Raw genomic sequence first — 21,907 nt, 5'->3', positions numbered from 1 at the left:
TGACAAAAAAAAAAAAAAAAGGAAAATTCATACGTGATGGCATGATTTCAAAGTGTTGATCTGAGGCATTTTTCAGCTTTCTATTTTACTTTTTCCTTAATAAGAAAAACATCATCTTTTCAACTCCTCACAAAGTGGGGTGACAACTGACTGTTACTAATATCTCGGTCACACTCACAAGTTTTTCTTTTGGCTTTCTGTTAATTCATAAACAAGAACACTTTTTTCCATTGTGGCGCATCTATAATATTATTCCTCAATTTCGATTTAATTTATGTGATATTTTTTTTTATAAATATGTCTCATAAAACAATATTACTTCCTTAATTTTAAGTTATTATTCTAATTTTCTTTTTAATTCATTTAGAAAAGAATGTGTTTTTTTTTCATTTTAGCACTTTTTTTTAATTCTAACACTTTACATGACACTTTTAATACCATTAGATTAAAGTCATTTAGAAACATTTAGCATATCTTCAATTTAAAATCATTCAAGAATTTTCTTTACATTCATGGAAAATCAAAATAGAACAAACAAAGTATTTTGTTTTATAATTAGAAGTAACTTAACTTAAAATTTCTCTTTATCTTAATTCAATAGTTTATAATAACATAAATACTTAAAATCTATTTTGAATCATAAATTTCATAAATATTTATGCTTTTTAATAAACTTTATGTCAAGTTAAATAGTATCAACACAGAAAAAGTATATATACTCCAATCAACTTAATAGCATGTTACGTTTATCAACTTTTTTTTGGTGGTGGAGGCTATGTCATTAACATATACCAAGTGGTTCTGACGTTTATTACGTTATTACTAGTGAAATATCCATCGATCAATCTATTATCTATATCATGGTGTAATATCCATCAAATAATTCCAGGCCGTGTATTTTTCTCTACAGTTGATTTGGATGATATTTATTTTGCGATTAGATATGAGATAGAAAATCATGATTTTAAATTAATGTTTGAACATGTGAAAATCTATATTGAATAAATTTGACGCAAACACATGGCAACGTGAAGAGGAGACCCCTCCTATAGTTAATAAGTGATCGATGTCAACCAGCCCCAGAAGGAACACCCTCATGCTAGAACGAGGGTACACTCGAAGAAGATTAGGAAGAGATTGTATCCCATGACGTGGATAATAAGAAAAGGGGGAGGACATGGCAGGTGCGCGGACAAGTCTGTACGGACCACCAGAACAAGTGGCACCCCCAACAGCCACATGGGTAGCATCCATTGGTTTTGATGCTTTAAGGCTCGAGTAGAGCTCTTTTATTGACTAACACCTTGCGTGTGTAGCATATATACAAATAGATTTAGTATATGAGAGTGTAATTATTAATTTATTTGTTATTAGACTCACAAATTGAATTTGGATGGTGATACTAGTATTTACCTTTTAAACCATGAATATTGATGTGAAATGTTGAGATTTAGAGTTTGTTTGGCATTGTAGTTGAAAGGTCATAAGTATTTTTTTTAAGAAAAAAAATACTTTTTAAAACAAATATTAAGTGTTTGGTAAATCTTTAAAATTGTTTTTAAATGGAAGCAGAAGTAGTTTTTCTATTGTTGGGAAGAAGTTACAGATTTTTGTTTTTAAAAAAAAAAATAGAAGTAGAAAATTATTTTTTTGAAGACTAAAATATCGCTTACATATATACATATTTATCAATATATCCCTTATTAATAATTAACATATCTCATAAGTTTGGTTAAGTTTCATTTAAGAATTTTATTTTTTATTTTTTATTTTTATATAATATTTTTTAATTTATGTTTTTATATTATTATTTATATTTTATATAATATTCTACAAAATTAAAAATAGGTAACAACAATATTTTTGCAAGAGAAAAAGTAACAATTAAAAATTTCAGCCCTCCCAAAAATAATAAAAAATAACAAAATTTTCTTTTCTTAATTCATGTATTATTTTAATATGAATTTTTTTAAAACTTTAGAGTACTATAACAAAACAAAAAAAAGGGATAATAGCTAAAGATTGAATCCAAAAAAAAAAAAATAGATAAAAACTAGCAAAAGATTCTTCTTTTCAATATTTTTTAACAATATTTATCTATGTATAATATTGATTAAAAAATTGATTATGTACATTTTAATTAATTAGAATAAAAATGTAATTAAAGTTTTTGTATTAGATGTTTAAAATAGCTTCTCTCTATAAAATAATCTTAATATCAAAAACACATTATACTTGTCATTTTTCATAATTTGACTCTCAAATATACTTTATTTTTAAAAAACAAAATTAGTCAATCACAAATTGCTAACCAAAAACATTTTTCAAATGAATTTGCCAAAAAAAAATTGTTTTTTTTAAAGCACTTTTCTGAAAAGTTATTTTAAAAAAACACATCTAAAAATAAGCAGTTTTTAATAGCAATGCTAAAATACTCTTAGACCTAACTTTAAAATTTAGGAAAATTGAAATTTGAGTCATTGATTGACTTCAAGATTAAAACTTGATTATTAGATTTATACTTCATGGTTTATGGGTAATGTGTTGATATAATCATGAGTTTTAAATTTTGGACTATTGACCCGAAAGAAGGTTTGAGTTGACCAAGAATTCATGTCTCTGACTCGAGATATCCTAAAGGCTAAAATTATGAGATTAGTTTTTCTAGATTAATTTAGATATGTTATTGAATAGATTGAGGCTATTGAAGGTCTTTGAAGAGAATTTAGCACTTCAAGTGAGATTTCTATACCGATTATAAGGCAGGTGAGACTTAAACTCTTGAGAAAAGACATAAAGTAATCATTGAAGTTGTCTCGAATTTTTAAAAAGACACATTAACTTTGCAACTGTTCTATTACCCACTAAACAATTTTGAATAGATATTATTATATCATTTTTCGTCCACCTGACATAGAGAGTGGTGTGCACTCTCTCAAAGAGATTGAGCAACCTAAAATAACTAATATAATTTTATTTTTACAAGTATTTTATTATAAAATATATTTTCTTATTTTTCTTATTATTTTAACTTTTTTTCCTTTTTATTTTTTCTCTTTCTTTCTTCTTTCTTCTTCAAAAATTTATTGTCATCTCCATTGAAGCTTCTCACTTTCAATGTCACCATTTTTACCACAACTTCACCTTCCTTTTTTTTACTACTATAGTTTTACTCTCTTTAATTTTAAAACTTTATCTAGATATTTTCTTACATTTCGAACAATTTGATAAACCCATAAGATTTCAAGATGATTAGGAGTATCATATAGTTTTTTTTTATCCGATTTCAATTAAGCTCTTTCAATTTTTGGGGAATTCATTGATTCTTTTAAAATTATCATTTCTAATTTTAAAGTTCTATGAAAATGAGTAGTTGATGATACCTTCAAAATTTTAAATTTTCTTAGAAAAATAATTAATTTTGTTATCAATAATTCAATAAAGTCTAAAAATTAGTATGAATTCTATAAAGAATTTGATCGGAGAAGAAGAAGAAAAAGAAAATAAAAAAAATGAGAGTGAGGTTCAACTTGACGTGGGGTGGGGGTGGGTAGTGAAGAAAAAGAAAGAAAATGAAGGGACTGATCACTTGAAAGTGGGAGGTGGAGATGAAGTGTAATTTAAGATGAAATTAAAATTAAAATAAATCAAAAAGAGAGAGAGAAAGAGAGAGGGGGGGGGGGGGGGAGAGAGAGAAAATAAAAGATAAAAAAAAAACTTAAAATGAAGAAAAATACATTTTAATTCAATTAACATGTGTCATGTAATGATTGTGTGTGAACACCCTTGCTTCTTAATGATCGAAAAATGATATAATAATATCTGTTCAAAATGTTTAGTGGGGTAATAGAATGATTGCAAAGTTAAAGTGTCTTTTTGAAAATCCGAAACAACTTCAGTGGTGACTTTATGTCTTTTTCTCTAAACTCTTACTTTACTTATTTTTCATTAAAAAAACATATGATTTGGATTGTTTGTATGCATTTAAACCAATTTAGATTTGTGTAAGTGGCCAAGCTTTGTCGATGGGAAAAACTATATAATTAGACATATTTCACTATCATATTTACTGTTACTATCTATACTTTTAAAATATTATATATTTTATCACTAATTAATAGTTTCCTATGTGTCTTGCACTTAGATACATGTATTTTTTTTGCTACCAGATACACAAAAATAGGGAGAGAGCGAGAAACATTGGGGAGGGAGGCGAGTGAAATTCGTATGTATCCCAGATACGTGATTCGCTTGTATATGGGGGTACCGGATACATATGAGACTGACAAGTGAGATGAGAGAGAGGCGAATGAGATTTGCTATGTATCCTAGATACATGCGACTCCATTTGGATACAATGTATCTACAATAAATTATACCTAAAATTTGACCATATGTATCCGAGATACATGTATCTAGAGACACTAAAATATGATAAGATACGTAATATTGCAAACTATAGTATATCTAAGTAATTAACTTCTAAACTAGTGGTATTATATTGAATAACTAAATTATACCAATACAATATATATATATATATATATATATATATGCTGATTTAGTATCAATTAAGCCAAAATTAATCATCATTAATGATACCAATCAAGTATACGATACTGATTTAGTATCAGTAAAGCGCAATTATCAGCCTTAATGATATCATACAATATATGATACTAATTTAGTATCAGTTAAACGAAATTAGTTGAAGGTGTTAGTGTAATTATTTATTGGAGTATGAATGTAAGGAATATATATTTGTAATTATTTTACTTTTATGGGGGTATTTGCTTAGTTTCCCCTACATTATAACCTACCGCATTTTCTAGAGTAAACGTTTGGACTCAACTTATATTTTTGGATTGCCTCCTCATTTTTACAAATTATAACCATTTGTATGTACGATAAGCTTTTTTGAGCCCACCTCATTTTCTTTAGGGTGGAACCCTCTCATCTTCGGTGACTAGATGGTGATGTTCGTGCTGAGTCTGGGCTCAACATTTTACTTTCTCAATAACTGAGAAAATAGAAGCATGACAGAAAGGTCAGATTAGTTGAAAATTTTCATTTCAACAAAAGCTTGTAGTATTAAAATTGTATTTGGAGTTTTTTCGGATGATTCTACAATCATAACTAGGGTTGTTCATGGTTATGGTTATAAAATCAAATCGAACCGCAATCCGATTAAAAAAACCGATATTTAGTTTTGATTTGGTTAGGTTTGATTTTAAATTTTGAAAAACCGATATTATTTGGTTTGGTTTTGGTTTTACTAAAAATTAACCGCAAAAATAACCAAACCAAACCGAGAAGTTATATATATAAATTTTATAATTATTTATAAACAAAATATTATTATTTTTGATAAATTTTAAATTAACTTAAGTCTTTAATTTTACTATTTTTTGAAGCCCAACTATTATAACCTTAAGTCTAAATCCCTCAATATTCATTATTTTAAAGATCACACTTTTCTATGTTCTTTATAAATTTTTCTAACGCAACATTGAATAATTTAAAGCTCAAGCTAAAGAAGATGGTAATTGATTAGTTTTAACTATGAAATATTGATTATTATTTTTTGAGAAGTAATTTCTCAATATTTTAAGGTGTAATTTTATTGAAAAGTCTATTGATAAAATGTTGAGATCTCTAGAATATGAACCAACTTATGTTATTGACAATGATTTTTTTTTAGTTTCTGAAACTTGGTATATTGAATGAATCACTTTGTTCGTGTAATAGCTTATTTGTGAATTATTAATGTACTAAGTGTTTGTATCTATCGAGATGCATATGTCCTCAACAAACTTATTACTTTTGAATCGAAAAAACCCATAAAAACCTAACCAAATCGACGGTTATTTTTTTTATTTAGTTTTGTTTGATTTTAAAAATTTTAAAACCGATTTAAATTGATTTGATTTTGATTTTAACTAATAATCAATCCAAATCGAACCATGAACACTCCTAATCATAACAGACTCAATAGTTTCTTGTAAAATCATGAGCTAACACAACTTCACCTTGCTACTTTAGAAGTATCCCACAAGCCACTTTGACCTGAATCCAATTGTATTATAAATTTTAACAGAGAGAAAATGATGTCGGAGGGGAAAATTGCTGGTACATATCGTTGATTGAATAGTTGTACGCCCTGCAGAAGCGATAACAACGTCAAGGTATAATTGAATTATATGTGCAGTACGTAGGGATTCAATATAAACTAAACAAAATGGGACCCATATTTCTCCTCCTTCTAAAAGGGCAAAAAAAAGAAAATCTTAAAAGTGTTCATTTAGCAAGGCAAATAAAAATATACAGAAAGATATTTCACCTATCACTGTTGCCAATGAGAAACATAAATGGCCTTTGTCTAAAAACATTTGAGCAGCCCCTTATGTAGGCAGTAATAAACTCATTGCAGGATGACTGTAGTGTGAAGTTGCCTGCGTTTCTACCTCGCTTGTGAAGAACGATTTGAACTTTTTAATGTTCCTCTTGTTAGTTCTCGATAAAGATACATGTTCTTTTTCCATGTAGGATAGAATTGTGTGCCAGAGAGCCACGTAGTAGTAGGCTAATAACATGTGTTGTAAATGAATAGTGGGATTCAAGACTGCAGAAATTTAATTAGAATGAAAATTACCTCCAATTTCGGTAGTCAAATGTGAAATTTCATCACCAAAATTGATGCACCAGCTCAGGATTCGAATTACTCTTCTCTAATATTTCATCAATTTCTAAAAGTCTTCGCCAACAGTGAGTATGAGAGAATGAAAAATACAAAAGTATAAGATGATGGAAAAGATGAAAAAATGAAGCAAAATAATGGAAAAAGATGAGGTAGAAAGACATGTGTAGTACACGTGTTTATTTACCAGTGGATATGGCACAATGGTGTCCAGGGCTTAGATGTATTCGAAGGACTCCTAATACCGTCATCAAATCATGTGTCATCTCGTGAGTATGGTAGCAAAAGTAGTATAGCATTAGCATTTTGTTTTTATTGAAAAATTTAATCTAGGATGATATTTTCCTCTTGTCTAGTGAAGAATCGAACATGCACTATGCAGTGGAAGTCTCAACAGGAAAGCTAACTGTATCTTTACTCCAATTTGTGAAGGAGACTGTAGGTATGGAAGAAAGCTTTCCACGGTCAACAGTTGATTCTCCCATTGGGCTTGGGAGACACTCACAAAGCTGTCAGTCAGTTGGCAATCTGTATGGAACAGAAGGTAGTGACAACTTTTTACCTCGTTCAGATAGTCCAATATGCGATCTTGAGTCTGGTTTTGTCTCAGTTGATTCTCCATCCATATGACTGCAATCTCACAAGCAAAGCACATATCATCGTGCAGTCCTGTTGATATGCTCTACTGCAGAAGAAGGCCACAGAAAGATCCAGCATTTAATTATATCAACATGATGAATTAACTAATGCACTACGTGGTCCCAGCAGGGCAGATAGAGTCTGAAGACTAACATAACTCCGTGAGTTCCATCAAAAGTGCATACTTCAACCTGTGAGCAGACCTTCTTTGAATGCCTACTTAAAAGGTGACTAATGATATAATCGGGAAAGACAAATAGATACCAACTACTATTCTGCAGTAACTGCACATTAAACAAATGAAAATGCAGTTAAAAAGTTGAATGCTCACCTCTGCTAATAGCAAATCCATGATTGTTTAATTTGTCTGTACTGCTGAATTTCATCTTGGCATTGTTGGCTTGCAACTCCAGAGGCTCTAATAGCTTGATTAATCTTAGTGATTACAGTTTGCAAGAAAAGGGACGTTTTGAGACTGCTCAGCCTTGGAAGCATTTCAGGTGTACATCTATTTCTTAATCTCTAAGATATTTCATAAAACTCTGTATGAATCATCAATCACCAATCCTTGTGTGAATATGGGAAACCCGACTGTACGAACCCAAGGAAAGGCTGAACAATCGTAGTTTCTGACATTTTATTATGTGTGCTCTATGATAAAATATTTTACAATTTTGTATTTTAAAAATGGAGACACAGTTCATTGATTTTCTTAAACAAAATACAGAAACGATGGAAGTATGCAAATTTTCCTATAGGAGCATTGTATGAGTTAACATCTTTGAAAGAACATCTAGAAAACACAGCTTTCTTCAAAAAAAATATTCACTAAATATTTCTTAGGAGTTTCTATACATATCAAAAGGAAACTAATTTATGTTGAACACCAAAAAGAAAAGAAGAGATACCACTTGTTAGGACCGAAAATAAGCAGGTGTAATGCGGAAGCTAGCAAAGCAAACCTCGAAAGATCACGAGTAAGAAGACAACTGAGAAACACACCAAAAAGAGACAGATTTAACGTGGTTTGATCAATCGACCTACGTCCACAAAGGAGATGAGCAATCCACTATATAAACATGAGAGTAGAAAAATAGAGAGAAACAATCTCAACCAATTCACTCGGAATACATGGGAGGTTCACACAAGTGATAACGTATCAAGCTTGTGACCCATAAATTCTCCCCTAACCAAAACTCTCAAAGCCCTAGGACTACATTGTGAATGCTAATTAAGTTAGAAGGAACAAGCCTATATTTATAGAGTCCTAAAACCTTTCCTACAAGAAAAAGAACTAGTCAAATTATTAAAACCTTTTCCTAAAAGGAAAACCTATTTATGGTAAGAAATCAGGGCAAATAAACCCCAACACAATTATCCCCTTGTAGATCGGGATAAATTGGAGAGGTACATTTTACTAAGTTGGAACTTGAACCATCTACAAGCAAATGCAGAGTTGTAGTTCAACACTACCTATAAAACATTGGATCAAAGAAATGCAAATGTCTATGTCGGTACTTTGTGTGTTGTGCCATTAGGCTCTAGGTTCTTACTTAATTGAAGCAGAAAGGAACAAAAACATTTTAGCTGCCATATATCTGAAAAATTACTATGGGGAAGATAGAGTTTCAACATTTCTTGACATAGTTTTAATCATCTCAGAACAGTAAATATGATGCGAGAGCTTGCTTGAAAAGAAAGTATAACAGCGCAATTTTGCTATTCAAATAACATCGGTGTGTACTGAAATATGGCTCAAAACATCCATTTCAAGACAACATACCTGAACCCTACTATGAACGTGAGAAAGAAAACCTCAAAACCACATGATGCCTATTTATTCATCAAAATTAAATTAGATCAAATAGATACGGTGGAGTACTATAATGTATCCTTCATTTAGTACTCTAAGAAGATCTCATTCACCCAAACAAAATTTCACCAGAAATATGAAAGTAAGAAAGCACCTCACTACTGGAAGATAAGTATATTATTTTGAAATATATTTCTTGAACACAAATATAAATGACAAAGACTGAAGTTATCCGGTAAAAATACTTTTTGAGTTATTGAATGATGGAGCAGAAGATTTTGGTAAACCTGCTGAAAAAGAAATGCAACAAAATTTTGTTAATGATTTCCACACATGTGATCAAATACCTTAGATGTTATAGAAAGAAACTAGTAAAAATTCATTTATACGAAGATGTTACAGAAAAGTACATAAGGAAAAGTGTATTGTATAATATGGAAACAACTACTACTGTGAAAATATTTCCTAATACATTAGTACTTAGTTGTACAATTGTTTATATATATGTGCATTAATATAATTTTATAGTTATAACTATCCTAGGTGATCTCAAAGAGAGGGAGGATACACAACTAAAACAGAATTATTACCCTGAAATGGGTCATCTCCATCGAAAGGCATAAATAAAATTTACATTCCAATGTTAATGGAGAGAATACATGTGAAACACTAAAGGCATAAACTGAACATCACTTTTCAACCTGCAGTGTTTTTTTTTACGTATCTAATTTTTTTTTTAACATAAAGTCTGAGGATAGCAAGAGTGAAAAAATACAGATGCAAGCAAATATAGCACACCAATCATAAATATCGCACTTACACATACCAACATAGTAAACTACAAATAAAAATATTTAGAAAAGTAATTCAGTTGTTCAGGCACCACATATAATTTGCATGAAATGAAGGCGGCAGATTGAGCCTCCAATTTATATAGGATTTCCACCAAAGAGCCAGTGTAATTAGGACCTTAGACAATTGCCTTAAAATTTGAATGTATTAGTTGTGACTTGTAACTGTTGTAAGACATGCTTGGTCACCTTTTTTCCAGCAAATATATCGATGAAACACATGTTGTACTCAAAATCAGATTTTATCCACAATTGTAGAGTCACCTATTGTATTAGTTGTACCACCAACATGAGTATCCTCGCAGTTTTCTTTTTGCAAGCTCAATAATCTCATGATGTAATTTTTAATTTATTCCACAAATCAATGTACATAGTATGAACTATGAAGTACAATACATTATTTTGTTTTCACTCCTATAAAATTAAAATGAAAAGAAAATTACTTCCTGAAAGACGAACCTCTTTTGTACAAGTAACTTCGTGAAAATGCTCGTGCAATTTATATAGAATTGATATTGAAGATCAAGACTTTCACCAAACACTTAATCTGCATATTCAATTCCTTCCTCTACTTCACCTTTAAGCCCGAAACAGGTCAAAGTAGCTTAACTAAAACTATTGAAAAAATGAAAGTGACCAAACTATCACCAGAGAAATCTCCTTAGCTGCATTATGTGCATAAAAAATCCCAAGTCATCTATGTACTTAGCTTTATTCTCAAACATGCAAGAGGAAATTAGATACAATTGTTGATATGCACGCCTAAGATTTTATTTTTTTTAAAAAGATGAAAATATCTATCATTGTAGGTCCATTTCACAGAAGTGTATAGATTTAAAGAAAAGAAAAATCTGGAAAAAAAAGAAGAAAAAACTTATCGGTAATTCAAAATACAGTAACACCGAAGACCAATTAGAGTTGAACCAGAGAAATTCAAAACAATGATTAGGATTGAGCGAAGAGCAGCAACGAAGGCCTGAGAAGGAGAAGGAAAAGAGCGAGCGAGAGAGAATGGCGGATTCTAGAATTTTTGTGAAGAATGAAGAAAATGGTTTATACATAGCAGAGTAGAGTCACTTTTAGAAATAGCCCCTAAACAATCAAGAAAATTACAAATTTGCCATTATTCGTCCTTTTCAAACTGTCATTTATAAATAAGGGTAAAGAAAGTTTTTTCTAATTTAATTTGAGCTTCAACCCCCCTAAATGAAGTTTTCACTCTACTTTTAGTCAAGCTTAAATGACTCTTAAGTCAAAAAAATAAAAAATAGGAGAGACTTACTTTTAGTTTTTAACTTATTTTAAGTTATTGTTAACCTTGCCAAACATTTTCACTTATTTTAACTCATTTCTTACTTATTTTAAATTACTTTTATATATTGGCAAACACTTTCACAGAAGTCAAAAACTAACTTAAGGTAGGTTTGACCAACTTTTAAACCAATTCAAACACCCTCCAAAAAGATTTCTCTGATCTAAGTCTGTACTTGTAAGTTACAGTTCTTCTTTCAAAGTGCAAACATCATACTTCTTGTTTATTTGGCTGTTGCAGGCAGCATGCCTTTAATGGATTCTGGCATTCCACAAAGAGAAAATGTAGCACGTTTGTTGATGGGGTTAGTTAGTGAAATTGACCCACCAACCGGTGAAATCAAGGATTATTATTTATTGACTGGTATTCTGGTGAGGACTGTTGTTTCGATCTTTCTGAATGTTGTGAAGTTCAATGAAGGGGTCAAAAAAAGAGGGAAAAAAAGCATCTTTTAATGAATGCTCCAAAGGGATGAAGAAACAAATAAATTAGTTTCGGTAAATATCATGTAGGCTTGATGGTAAAATTTACCTTGTTTAGTATTCAAAATGAATATTAGTATTTTGGATCTTTTTTTCAAGATAGTATTTGGAAACTCATAAACTATTGCTCTATACCGGCAACTGGGGTAAGATCAATTTATTTGGTGTTGGGTATGTAGCAAGAGTTAATGGGAAATTGAGGGAAGATGAAAGAGGAACTTGGAAAAAGTTGGGAACTTGAAGAGTTGAGAACTTGAAAAGTCCTCTTATACTTTATTGAAAAGACATTTGTCCCTCATCGGTGGTGGAAAGAAAAATAGGAGAGTTTAAATATAGAAACACTCCTATTAATTGTTAAAAGGGTTGGAAAGAAGGACCCCCCTCGCGTCGTCGTCGTCGTCACTCGCTAGGCTCGGCTTCGGCTTTGGCTTTGGCTTTGGCTTTGGATTTGGAAAAATGATCGATCGAGAGATTATTTTTTGGACAAAGTTTGTTTTAATTATTTTAGTTAATTAAATTAATTTAAATGGCCAACGTTTTAATTAGTTAATTAACCGATTCAATTAATTAGTTAATTAACCCGACCCGACTCGGATCCACGCGCGACCCGTTTTATTTAAATTTCCCGCAGTGACTGTTCTGAAAGGTTGCAACTTTCAGAAACAGCCATGACCATTTGAAAGGTTGCAAACTTTCATGAATGGTCGTGTGGATTCTGAAAGGATTGCAACCTTTCGGAACCACTTCCTCTTGCCTATAAATACATTGATTCTTCAGATTTATTCCTTACGAATTTTTCTGATTTCTTCTTCTTTTTCTGCACAAAATTTCTTCGTGTATTTTACTGTTGTTGAGTGGTTCGCTGACACCAGAGTTTTGGGTATCAATACACTGGTGATTGAGATCATTCTATCCTGGGAGGACATATTCCAAATCAAACCTCGGATACTAGAGGGGAATAATTTCCTTAAGGGGACACTGTGCATTCAGTGGGCTTGATCTTTTTCTGATTTTGTTTTTCCAGATTGTGGTACGTTTTTTACAGATTTTAGTTTTGTCAATTAATTTCTGTTCATCTATTCTTACTGGTTTATTAAACTTTGGTTACTTCGTGTTTCTGCAAAGTTTATTGAAATCAGTAATTCTGATTTTTTATACACAGATTGATAACATCATCTTTATAGATATAAAGGCTTCAATTGTCAAGCAGTTTTTTAATATGCAACTCTATATATTTTCCTGTTCTAAATGATCTTGTGTTGCTATTCTGAGAGTAGTTACTTTTGTTAGTAGATCTTTTTTTATGATCAAGAAAATCATCTTGAACCAACCTTTTGGGTCAACAGTAGCCTTCAAAATTGTTCAGTTCAAATTTGTGTATATTTCGACTATTTTATTTACTACTTGTTATCTTCGGTTCAATTTGTGCGTACTTTGACTATTTCATTTACTACTTGTTACCTTCGGTTCAATTTGTACGTACTTTGACTATTTCAATGACTACTTGTTACCTTCTTTTCTCCAAACTAACACATACATCAAATAACTTTGATAAAGGCGTAGACATGTAAATAAATCACCTAAGGTGCCTCAATCAATTATTGAGATTTGAACTCTGATCTTCAATACTTTTCATCTCACTTTATTGACTGCTAGGTCGAAATCCATGGATATTGCTAATTAACTATTAACTTTTAAAAACTAGTAAATTACAACACCATAGTACACTTTCAAAAGAATAATTGAAAAAGAAATGGAAATATTTTCTCCAATGCATAAAATGTCATATGAAGACAACCCGAATTTTCACTAGGTGGAAACAATTACCTAGTGACCGGTTGGCTATGTGAATCATCATTTCTTTTTCTCCGAGTCTTTTGGATTCTCTCATATCTATCTACATTTAATAAGTAAATAAAAAAAGCAAACCTTTTTTTTCTTTTTTTTAATTACAGAAAATAAGAGAAATTAAACCTAAAAGTCAATGATAGGTTCACCAATTGTGAGATTTCTCTCCAATGACCATGGTAAATTGAAGAGTTTAGCAGTGATGAACTTGAATATCTTGTTCACATTAATGTTGTAAGTTGCACTCGAGAAGAATAATGGTGCATTTAGTGCCTTTGCATATGTTCTTGCCTGTTCAAAGTCACATTGTATAACACCATAAGTATCAATATAAAAATAAAAACATTAAAATGATACAGTAATAACATATTTAGTATAATTCATAATTAATGGGGTATATATATACAAACTTTATTGCTACCTTTGTGGGGTAGAGAGGATTCTTTCGACTCAAGAAAACAGTTTTTCATAACATGTTTGAAAGAAATGCAAGAGATAAGGACGTTTTCAAACAACGCTACTTGAAGTCAAAACATATTTATTGGAGTACTATATATCATTAGCTCAAAGTGCAGTGATCTTATCAACCTGAGTAGGGGTGACAAAATCAAATTCAACCTGTCCAATCCGGTGAAGTTTGAGTTGTTTATTGACCTGCTCATTCATTAGCTCAATCCATTTCAACCCATTAAAATTGAGTTGATATGTAATCCGAATTGGCTCATGTCAAATCTTGTCAAAATATTTTTAAAAAACTTTTTTTTTTCAATTTGATATGTTATATATAGTCATAATAAAGAAAAATAATAATTTTATTAGGTACTAAAATAGTTTTAAAAAACAAATAAAACAATTAAGCTTAGTAAAAATTGGATTGGATTGGTCTTGACCCGTTATATAACCCGTTACCTAACTCTTTTTGACCCAAGTAAATTTGGATCGAGTTGGGTCTTGACCCGATTATTATCTTAACCCATTATGACTCGCCCAAATTTAACCCAACCCGCCCAATTGTCACCCCTGACGTAGCTACCTATAGGCTATAGTGAAGGGTGATCAGTTGAACACTCCTGTTCGAAAAATTAATTTGTGTATATAAATCTAACTTATGTTTATATATATATTAAATTTTGACCATCTTTAACAAAAAAATAAATCTCGTCACTATTAATACATATCTAAATCGTTTGCACATACAAACTTTTTAGATGCTTAAATCCAAAATCAAGATAAAAACAATTCAGATCGTACGCTAAGATCGCTAAGCAATAAAAAAGAGTGAGAATGATAAATATACCTGACTTGCAATTGTCCATTGAAGATCCAATGGCAATTTCACAAAATCATCAAACTTTGTCCCTATCATTACAGGAATTGCCGTCTGATTCCATTGACGTGCTTGTTGATGCCAGCTAAGGACACTGCACGAAAAACGACACGGTAAATTACAGTGATAATATCAAAATTGCATTATATATACTGTCAGTGAATATAAATTAAACGTCATACCTACTAAGTGTACATCTACTTGTGAGATCAAACATGAAAAACATTGCTACAGAGTCCTTACAAGCCATTGGAATTTGAGTTGGGCCAGAAACATCACCTGCATTATTGTTATTATTAATAATTAATTAATCATCATTTCAGAAAATTAAAATGGACAGTTCGATGTACAAATCATCTCGTGTCAGCAGAGTCCTAAAAAGAACCGCAACTCAAAGAGTGTGATGTAAACAGTTTATTCTAATAAAAGTATTAGGGACTATTTCCATGACTCGAACTCGTGACCTATAGGTCCGAAATAATTTTTTTTATACCTTTAACTTCCCACATGCTATATGAGATTCTTGTCCCTTTCACACACAAAGTTTTGTCCATTTGATTTACTCCTTTGGTTGACAATCCTTCATCTACCTTCTCTTTTCCTACATACTTTCTCTTCAATTTGGAAAGAAAAATAAAACACAAGAAAAAGTCAGAAACCAAAATTAAAAATGGATCAAAATTAAAACTACAAATACATAATCCAATATTGTTAATAACACTACTAAAAATGGGAATTTTCTACTATTGTTGGGTCAGAAATCCATCAAAAAATTAGTTGAACTCAATAATTTTGATACAAAGTAATATCTTTGGAAACTTAGAAAAAAATCACAAAATATTAAATTTTGAAACTCATATTTCCAAAAGTTCAATGGATTCAATGGAAATTAAGAATTTAAAAATTGAACTCATCTATCAAATCAATCCATCTTTACAACCTACATGCCCAAATAAAGCATCTAGAGTGTGGAAAACACACAGAGGTTCAACATCGAATATATATCAAGAATAGAGATAAATTTAACTCTAACCCCCACACGCCAAACCAAACACCTAGAGCATGAAAAACACAACATTGAGACTCAACATCGAATATATCAAGAATATAGATTGATGGATCTTACTCTAACCCCACACACCCAAACCAAACATCTAGAACATGAAAAAACACAACATGGAGGTTAAACCTCGGATATATATAGCAAGAGTAGAGATGAATCTGACTCTAACCCCACACGTCAAATTAAACCAAACATCTAGAACATGAAAAATACAACATGGAGGTTCAACCTCAGATAAAGATGAATCTGACTCTAACCCCACACGTCAAATTAAACCAAACATCTAGAACATGAAAAATACAACATGGAGGTTTAACCTCAGATAAAGATGAATCTGACTCTGATACCGCTTGTTTGAAAATATATAGAAGAAGAAAAGAAACTTACCAAGAAACTTGTCTTTCCAATATGATTATCACCCAATAGACTAATCTTCAAGGCAACAACATTCTCAGATGAATCCTTAGAATGGTCACAACAACATGTGGCTGCCATATTCTCCGAAAACCTTCCGTGGGACGCCATTTCCGCCCCAGCTGGCGGAGATGGCATCCCCTTGGCGGTGGTGGTGGCTGGAAAAGATTGATTATGTGACAATTGTCTATAATTAATAGACTTACCTAACCAACAAGCAAGAACATTGTTCCAAAATGAATTCAAATATTTTTGTAAAATTGTAAATTTACATATGATTTTCCTTTTCATATTCAAATGAACCATTCTTCTATAACAAAGGAGCAAACGTTTAGTCATTTTTTTCCCTCTTTTTTTTGGTGATTTAATTTCTAAGGAAAAAGAAAAGGCCTCAAGAGGGAGCTAATGCTTATAGTGCTTAGCTTCTTCTTTTGGCCTTAAAAGAAAGAAAAAAAAAGGCAAGTCTCTTTTGCAGAATTATTAATCATAATTTCTTTTTATTTATTTATTTTTCTTCTTCTTAGAGTTTGTTTTTTTGTGTGGAATTTAATTTAATTTGAACTTTTACCATTCATTTTATTTTTTCTATTTTTAATGTGTGGTTAACGGCTAATTAAGTTTGTCACTATTGCCGTGTAATAAGGGACGGTTTGACCGTTTTAAAAGGTTTAAATGAAAATATGAACTATGTAATAATTAGTTTCAAATATAGTTGTCTATAGGTTGGTGAGATAAAAAAATAAATATTTTGATTTTATTTTTTTTGTATATAGGCAAATGTTTTGTAATAAAGTATAAATTTATCTTTTGACTGTCTTTTCGGTCAAGTTCGTCGCACACGACATGTTTAGTGTGGTTTCAATGTAGTTTACGAAATATTATATTGAAGTGAGATTCATCTTGTGCGCGTACATATGAAAGATAACTAATGCAAGTTTCCTTATCATAAAAAAAAAACACATTTTCGGTCAAGATTGCAATATGGGGCATCTTTAGTGCGATTTCAGTGTAATTTGTGGGATATTATATACTGAAGTAAGATTTATCTCGTGCACACCCAAAAGATAACAAAGTTCTCTTATCATTAAAAAAAAAAGCTTTTTCGATCAAGCTCATCACACGAAATATATTTAGTGCAGTTTCAATATAATTGTGAGATATTATACTGAAATGAAATTTATCTTATACACGCCCAAAAGATAACGACAGCAAATTCTCTCATCATAAAAAAACTGGAGAAATTAAGTACTAGTAAATTAATTAAAGAACCGACAAATGTATGAAGAAAGGGTCAATTTCACGTGTAGCCAAGTTAGCCAATAATCATGCAACCATGTAAGGTATCTAAATGGAAAGAGGAGCCCCACTCATTATTCATTATTTATTTTATATTATATTATTATATACTATAAAATAAATAAAAAATCTTCTTTTCAAGAAAATAATTGATTAATAAGTTTGAAAGTAATGAAAATATCAACCAACCTAATTTTAAGTCTAAATTTGTACCATTAAATGTCTTCGGAATAACGTTATTTATATGAATATTTTTGAATTGTGATAGCGAAATATTACTATACAGAACATATAATATGAAAATTGATTCAATTTTTTTTAAAATTATTATAATATTATTACAGAGGATGACTATTATAAAGAAGTCTGATTGTATCTTAATTATTTTTTTCAAATAAGTTTTTCATATTTTTAAATGTTTAAAATACTAAAATTAAGTTTACCACTAAAAAGTTTTAAAACACTGAATTAAATTTTTGTGGTTCTTTAAGAATTATATTCTTCATTCCGCTTTATATGATACTATCACTGCTTTTTAGAGACTCAAAACAAATTATTGTATTTACGATAACTTCTTTTATATCTTTTAATGTATTTTAAATTATAAAAGATTGTAACTTATAGTATACTTTTTATCTATTTTCTAATTAGGTAACATTTCATTTCATAAGAATAAATAGTGGTATTATTTTTCTTTTTAAAAAATAGGAAATGATATTTAAGAAGTTTAAAATATTTGGACCCAACAATAATACGTGTTTTCAATTGATAGCGTGTTGATTGAGGGACCGCAAGACCTACTTATGAGTTTGAAATTCTCATATTCCACATGTATTGAAAACATTAGAATCATTTTAACACTATAAAATGTCTTTAAAACGTCTAAGAAAGTGGAGAGATCGATCATGATGTCACATTGAAACGGGATGGATGCAATTAAAGTTCGTATCCGACATTCTATAAAATAAGAATGTGTCATCAAGACTTAAAAATAAGTATTATAGAGTGATTTACAGACTTGCTATATTATAGGAGGTAGAGTGTTGGTCAGTCAAGAATTTACACGTTCAAAAGATATATGTCTATGAAGAGGATACTTAGATTAATGTGTGAGCATACTAGGAGAGATAAGAATAGGATTGAAAATATGTGGGGCATGGAATGAGAGAGGTATATCAGTGGTGAACAAAATGGAGAAAACGAGACTGAAATGGTTCGGACATGTAAATAGAAGAAGCACAAAGGCACTGATAGGTCTCAGGAGAGACAGAGATATTTCAAGAAGGGATCGAGAAGAGACGATTAGACATGACATGACACGACACATCTTAACTACAAGGGACATGAACCTAAATAAAAAGAGTATAGAAATTGAGAATTAAAGTAGAAGAATATTAATTAATAGGTGGTAGAGTGATTTCGAAATCATTTGAACCCCACAATAATACGTGTTTATTAATTGAGAGCGTGTTTAATGGTTATGTATGGCCCACGACACCTAATTAGGAGACATTAAACTGATTTAATTGATTAAAATTATTGGAGGATATTCGTTTGGTTTGGGAAATTTTAGGCAATTTGACATTAATAAAACTTAATAGGAACAAGTTAGCAACGACATATAATAATTTCCATATTTAAAAGTATATATAGCATGTGAGGGTCACTGATTCGAAATTTATTTATATGTAGGAAGGATAGTATGATTCTGTCTGTTTCATTTTACTTGACTCGTGTTGATTTGACATCATCTTTTTAGAAAAAAATTATCAAGAGACCATTTTACTAAATTATTCTATTAATTGTGTTCGGAAATCAAAATTTGACTACTATGGGAAGAAAAAATAGTAATACTTTATGTAATTATTTAATGACAAGGATTGATATATTAGAAGAAGAGATAATAAATTTTCTCTTAATTTGTTATAATGAATAAGTAAAAATGATATTTTTAGTATAAGGATCAAATAAAATTAAACGGAAGGAGTACCTTGGGTCTCTTAATTATTGATGAAATCTAATTTTAGTCTTTGTGATATACGATTCATCATATTTTCACCTTCTAGACTTCGACTTATTAAAATGAGTATTTTTTATCTCTTTACATGGAAAAAATATTATAACTTTTTAAAAGTATATTATCCTCAAATATAAAATAACAATACAATTCTAACATAATACTTGGGTAATTAAACAATTGAACAATATATTTAATAGATCTCAAAAATTATGAATATTCACAGCAGATGGATCGAAGATACACATCTCAAATAATTGAAAATTAGTCATGTTTAGTTCAATATTTTTTAAAAGTAAAATAATTCAATAACAAAGGGACTGAAAATGCTAACCACATGTCATCTAATTATATCTCATCATCTTTTCTCTACAAATTTATTTTTAAAAAATGGGCTATTTTTCATACCTTATGGTAAAATAATAATAATAATAATATGGAATATAATCTTTACATGAACTAATAATAATGTCCCATGTGGGTGCACACATGTACATGTTTCATGGTGAGTTTTTTTTTATTTTTAATAATAATAAAGAAGGTTCATTGTTTCTTCATTATGTTTTTGTGTTTCTTCATTATGTTTTTTGGTATTTGCAATTAGGTGGCATTTGTTTCAAAATTTTGTGGAATAATACGATCGGAAATTCGAATTAGAATATTATAATTCAACGCTTCATAACACAATGTCATGAAGTTCGAATTCTGAATTTCAATTTTCGAAGATAGATTAAGTCTTTTCTAAATATGTTTTATTTCACTTTGCGACCCAAACATTTGTTTTGATTCTTGCTACCTAGCTAGTGTGATACTAACATTGTATTCAAAGAATTATAAGAGACTAAAATTGTAATAAACCTCTAAACAAGGTTGATAAATATTGAAAAAAATCATGTTTATAATGATTATTGATTCACTTTGATGAGACTAAATTAGACTCCCTCTCTTTCATATTAGTTAATCATCTTATTAAAAATAATTGTCTCATATTAATTTTTCATTTTGCTAAATCATATATTTATATAAAAGCGAAAATATGCCCGCCTACATGGCGCCACCACAAGTAAGAATTTTCTTTTAAATTTATTTATTTTCAAAAATACCCTTCCCCTTTCATGAAATATATGACTTTTATGAAAAATTGTGACTTTTATGAACAGTTGCGACTTTTACGAAGAGTTGCAACTTTTATGAAAAATTGTGACTTTTATGAAAGGTTGTGACCTTTTTGAAGGGTTGTAACTTTTCCAAAAAGTTCTGACATTTCCGATAAGTCACAATAAGCATTTGTTCACACTACCCTTTTTATCTATAAATAAATAGATTTCCTCTCATTTTAAAACATCGAAAATTCTAAACATCTTCTTGTTCTTTTGCACAATTAAATATTCATGTAATTTGCTCTTGTTGAGTGGCTCACTGATACCATTGTTTTTGTATCAATACGCTTGTGAATAGAATCGTTCCATCCTGAGAGGATCTATTCCTTTAAACCTCGGGTACTAGAGGGGAATAATTTCCTTAAGGGGACATTGTGCATTCAGTGGGCTCAATTTTTTCCTTTCTGTTTTATTCTATTGTTATAGATCTTGGTATATTTTTTACAGCCAATAATTTATGCTTATGATATTAATTGTTGTTTTTGAGTACATGTTTTAAATTTTGTTGTTTATGTTTCTGTAAAGTTATTGTTATAAGTATTTGTTAGTACAGATAATATTATTTATTTATTAGAAAATTTAATATCTCATGTCGATGTTCATCCAATTTCCCAAAAATATCAAATAGTAACACTTCTTGGAGGCAAAAGGATAAATTATAAAATCAAATTAAAGATGATTGATTGAAGGATAATGATAAGATGCTATAATTATCATTTTCCTTTATATTATTAATGTTCGATACTATGTAATCTTGTATGTAAGACAACATAGTGTTTTAGTTTTAATGATTGATAGATTTAAAGTATTATTTTATAAATTTTGTGATATCAAATTTCTTCGCGCGGGTAATTTTACTAGTTAAAAAAATAATACTTAATTTTTTTCTATATTATTCTTGCAATTAATTCTGTTTCAAGTGTTAACATTTGTTTATAAAATTCCCAAAAAGTTTTTTGTGGGGTGAATTAGTAAAACTACCTTTTAA

At 30.0% G+C, this 21,907-nt stretch overlaps 2 protein-coding genes across 5 annotated transcripts in view; one reads left to right on the top strand and one right to left on the bottom strand.

The window, feature by feature from the left end:
• Positions 1-21,907, top strand: part of LOC125823765 (small ubiquitin-related modifier 1-like) — a 498,077-nt gene that overhangs the window by 298,711 nt on the left and 177,459 nt on the right. The gene's annotated exons all lie outside the window — the stretch shown is intronic.
• Positions 13,699-16,898, bottom strand: LOC125823742 (septum-promoting GTP-binding protein 1-like). The gene is made up of 5 exons (XM_049503123.1): positions 16,420-16,898; positions 15,463-15,583; positions 15,152-15,248; positions 14,940-15,063; positions 13,699-13,933 (listed from the first exon to the last, which is right to left on the bottom strand). Exons 1-5 carry the CDS (start codon positions 16,783-16,785, stop codon positions 13,769-13,771), a joined length of 873 nt encoding a protein of 290 aa, XP_049359080.1. The 5' UTR covers positions 16,786-16,898; the 3' UTR covers positions 13,699-13,768.

This window comes from Solanum verrucosum, unplaced genomic scaffold (genome assembly GCF_900185275.1).
Source record: "Solanum verrucosum unplaced genomic scaffold, falcon-dt-bn FXZP01000093.1, whole genome shotgun sequence".
NCBI classification, from domain to species: Eukaryota; Viridiplantae; Streptophyta; class Magnoliopsida; order Solanales; family Solanaceae; genus Solanum; species Solanum verrucosum.
Note: the sequence above shows the minus strand (reverse complement) of the source record. Positions and strands in the feature narration are given on the sequence as shown.

Excerpts from the sequence above, each read along its gene's own strand:
- LOC125823742 (XM_049503123.1), bottom strand. The coding sequence starts at position 16,785 with ATGACTAAACGTTTGCTCCTTTGTTATAGAAGAATGGTTCATTTGAAT. Across the intron at positions 15,584-16,419 it reads TTGGAAAGACAAGTTTCTTG|AGAAAGTATGTAGGAAAAGA; the intron begins GTAAGTTTCTTT and ends TCCAAATTGAAG. Across the intron at positions 13,934-14,939 it reads AATGGACAATTGCAAGTCAG|GCAAGAACATATGCAAAGGC; the intron begins GTATATTTATCA and ends GACTTTGAACAG.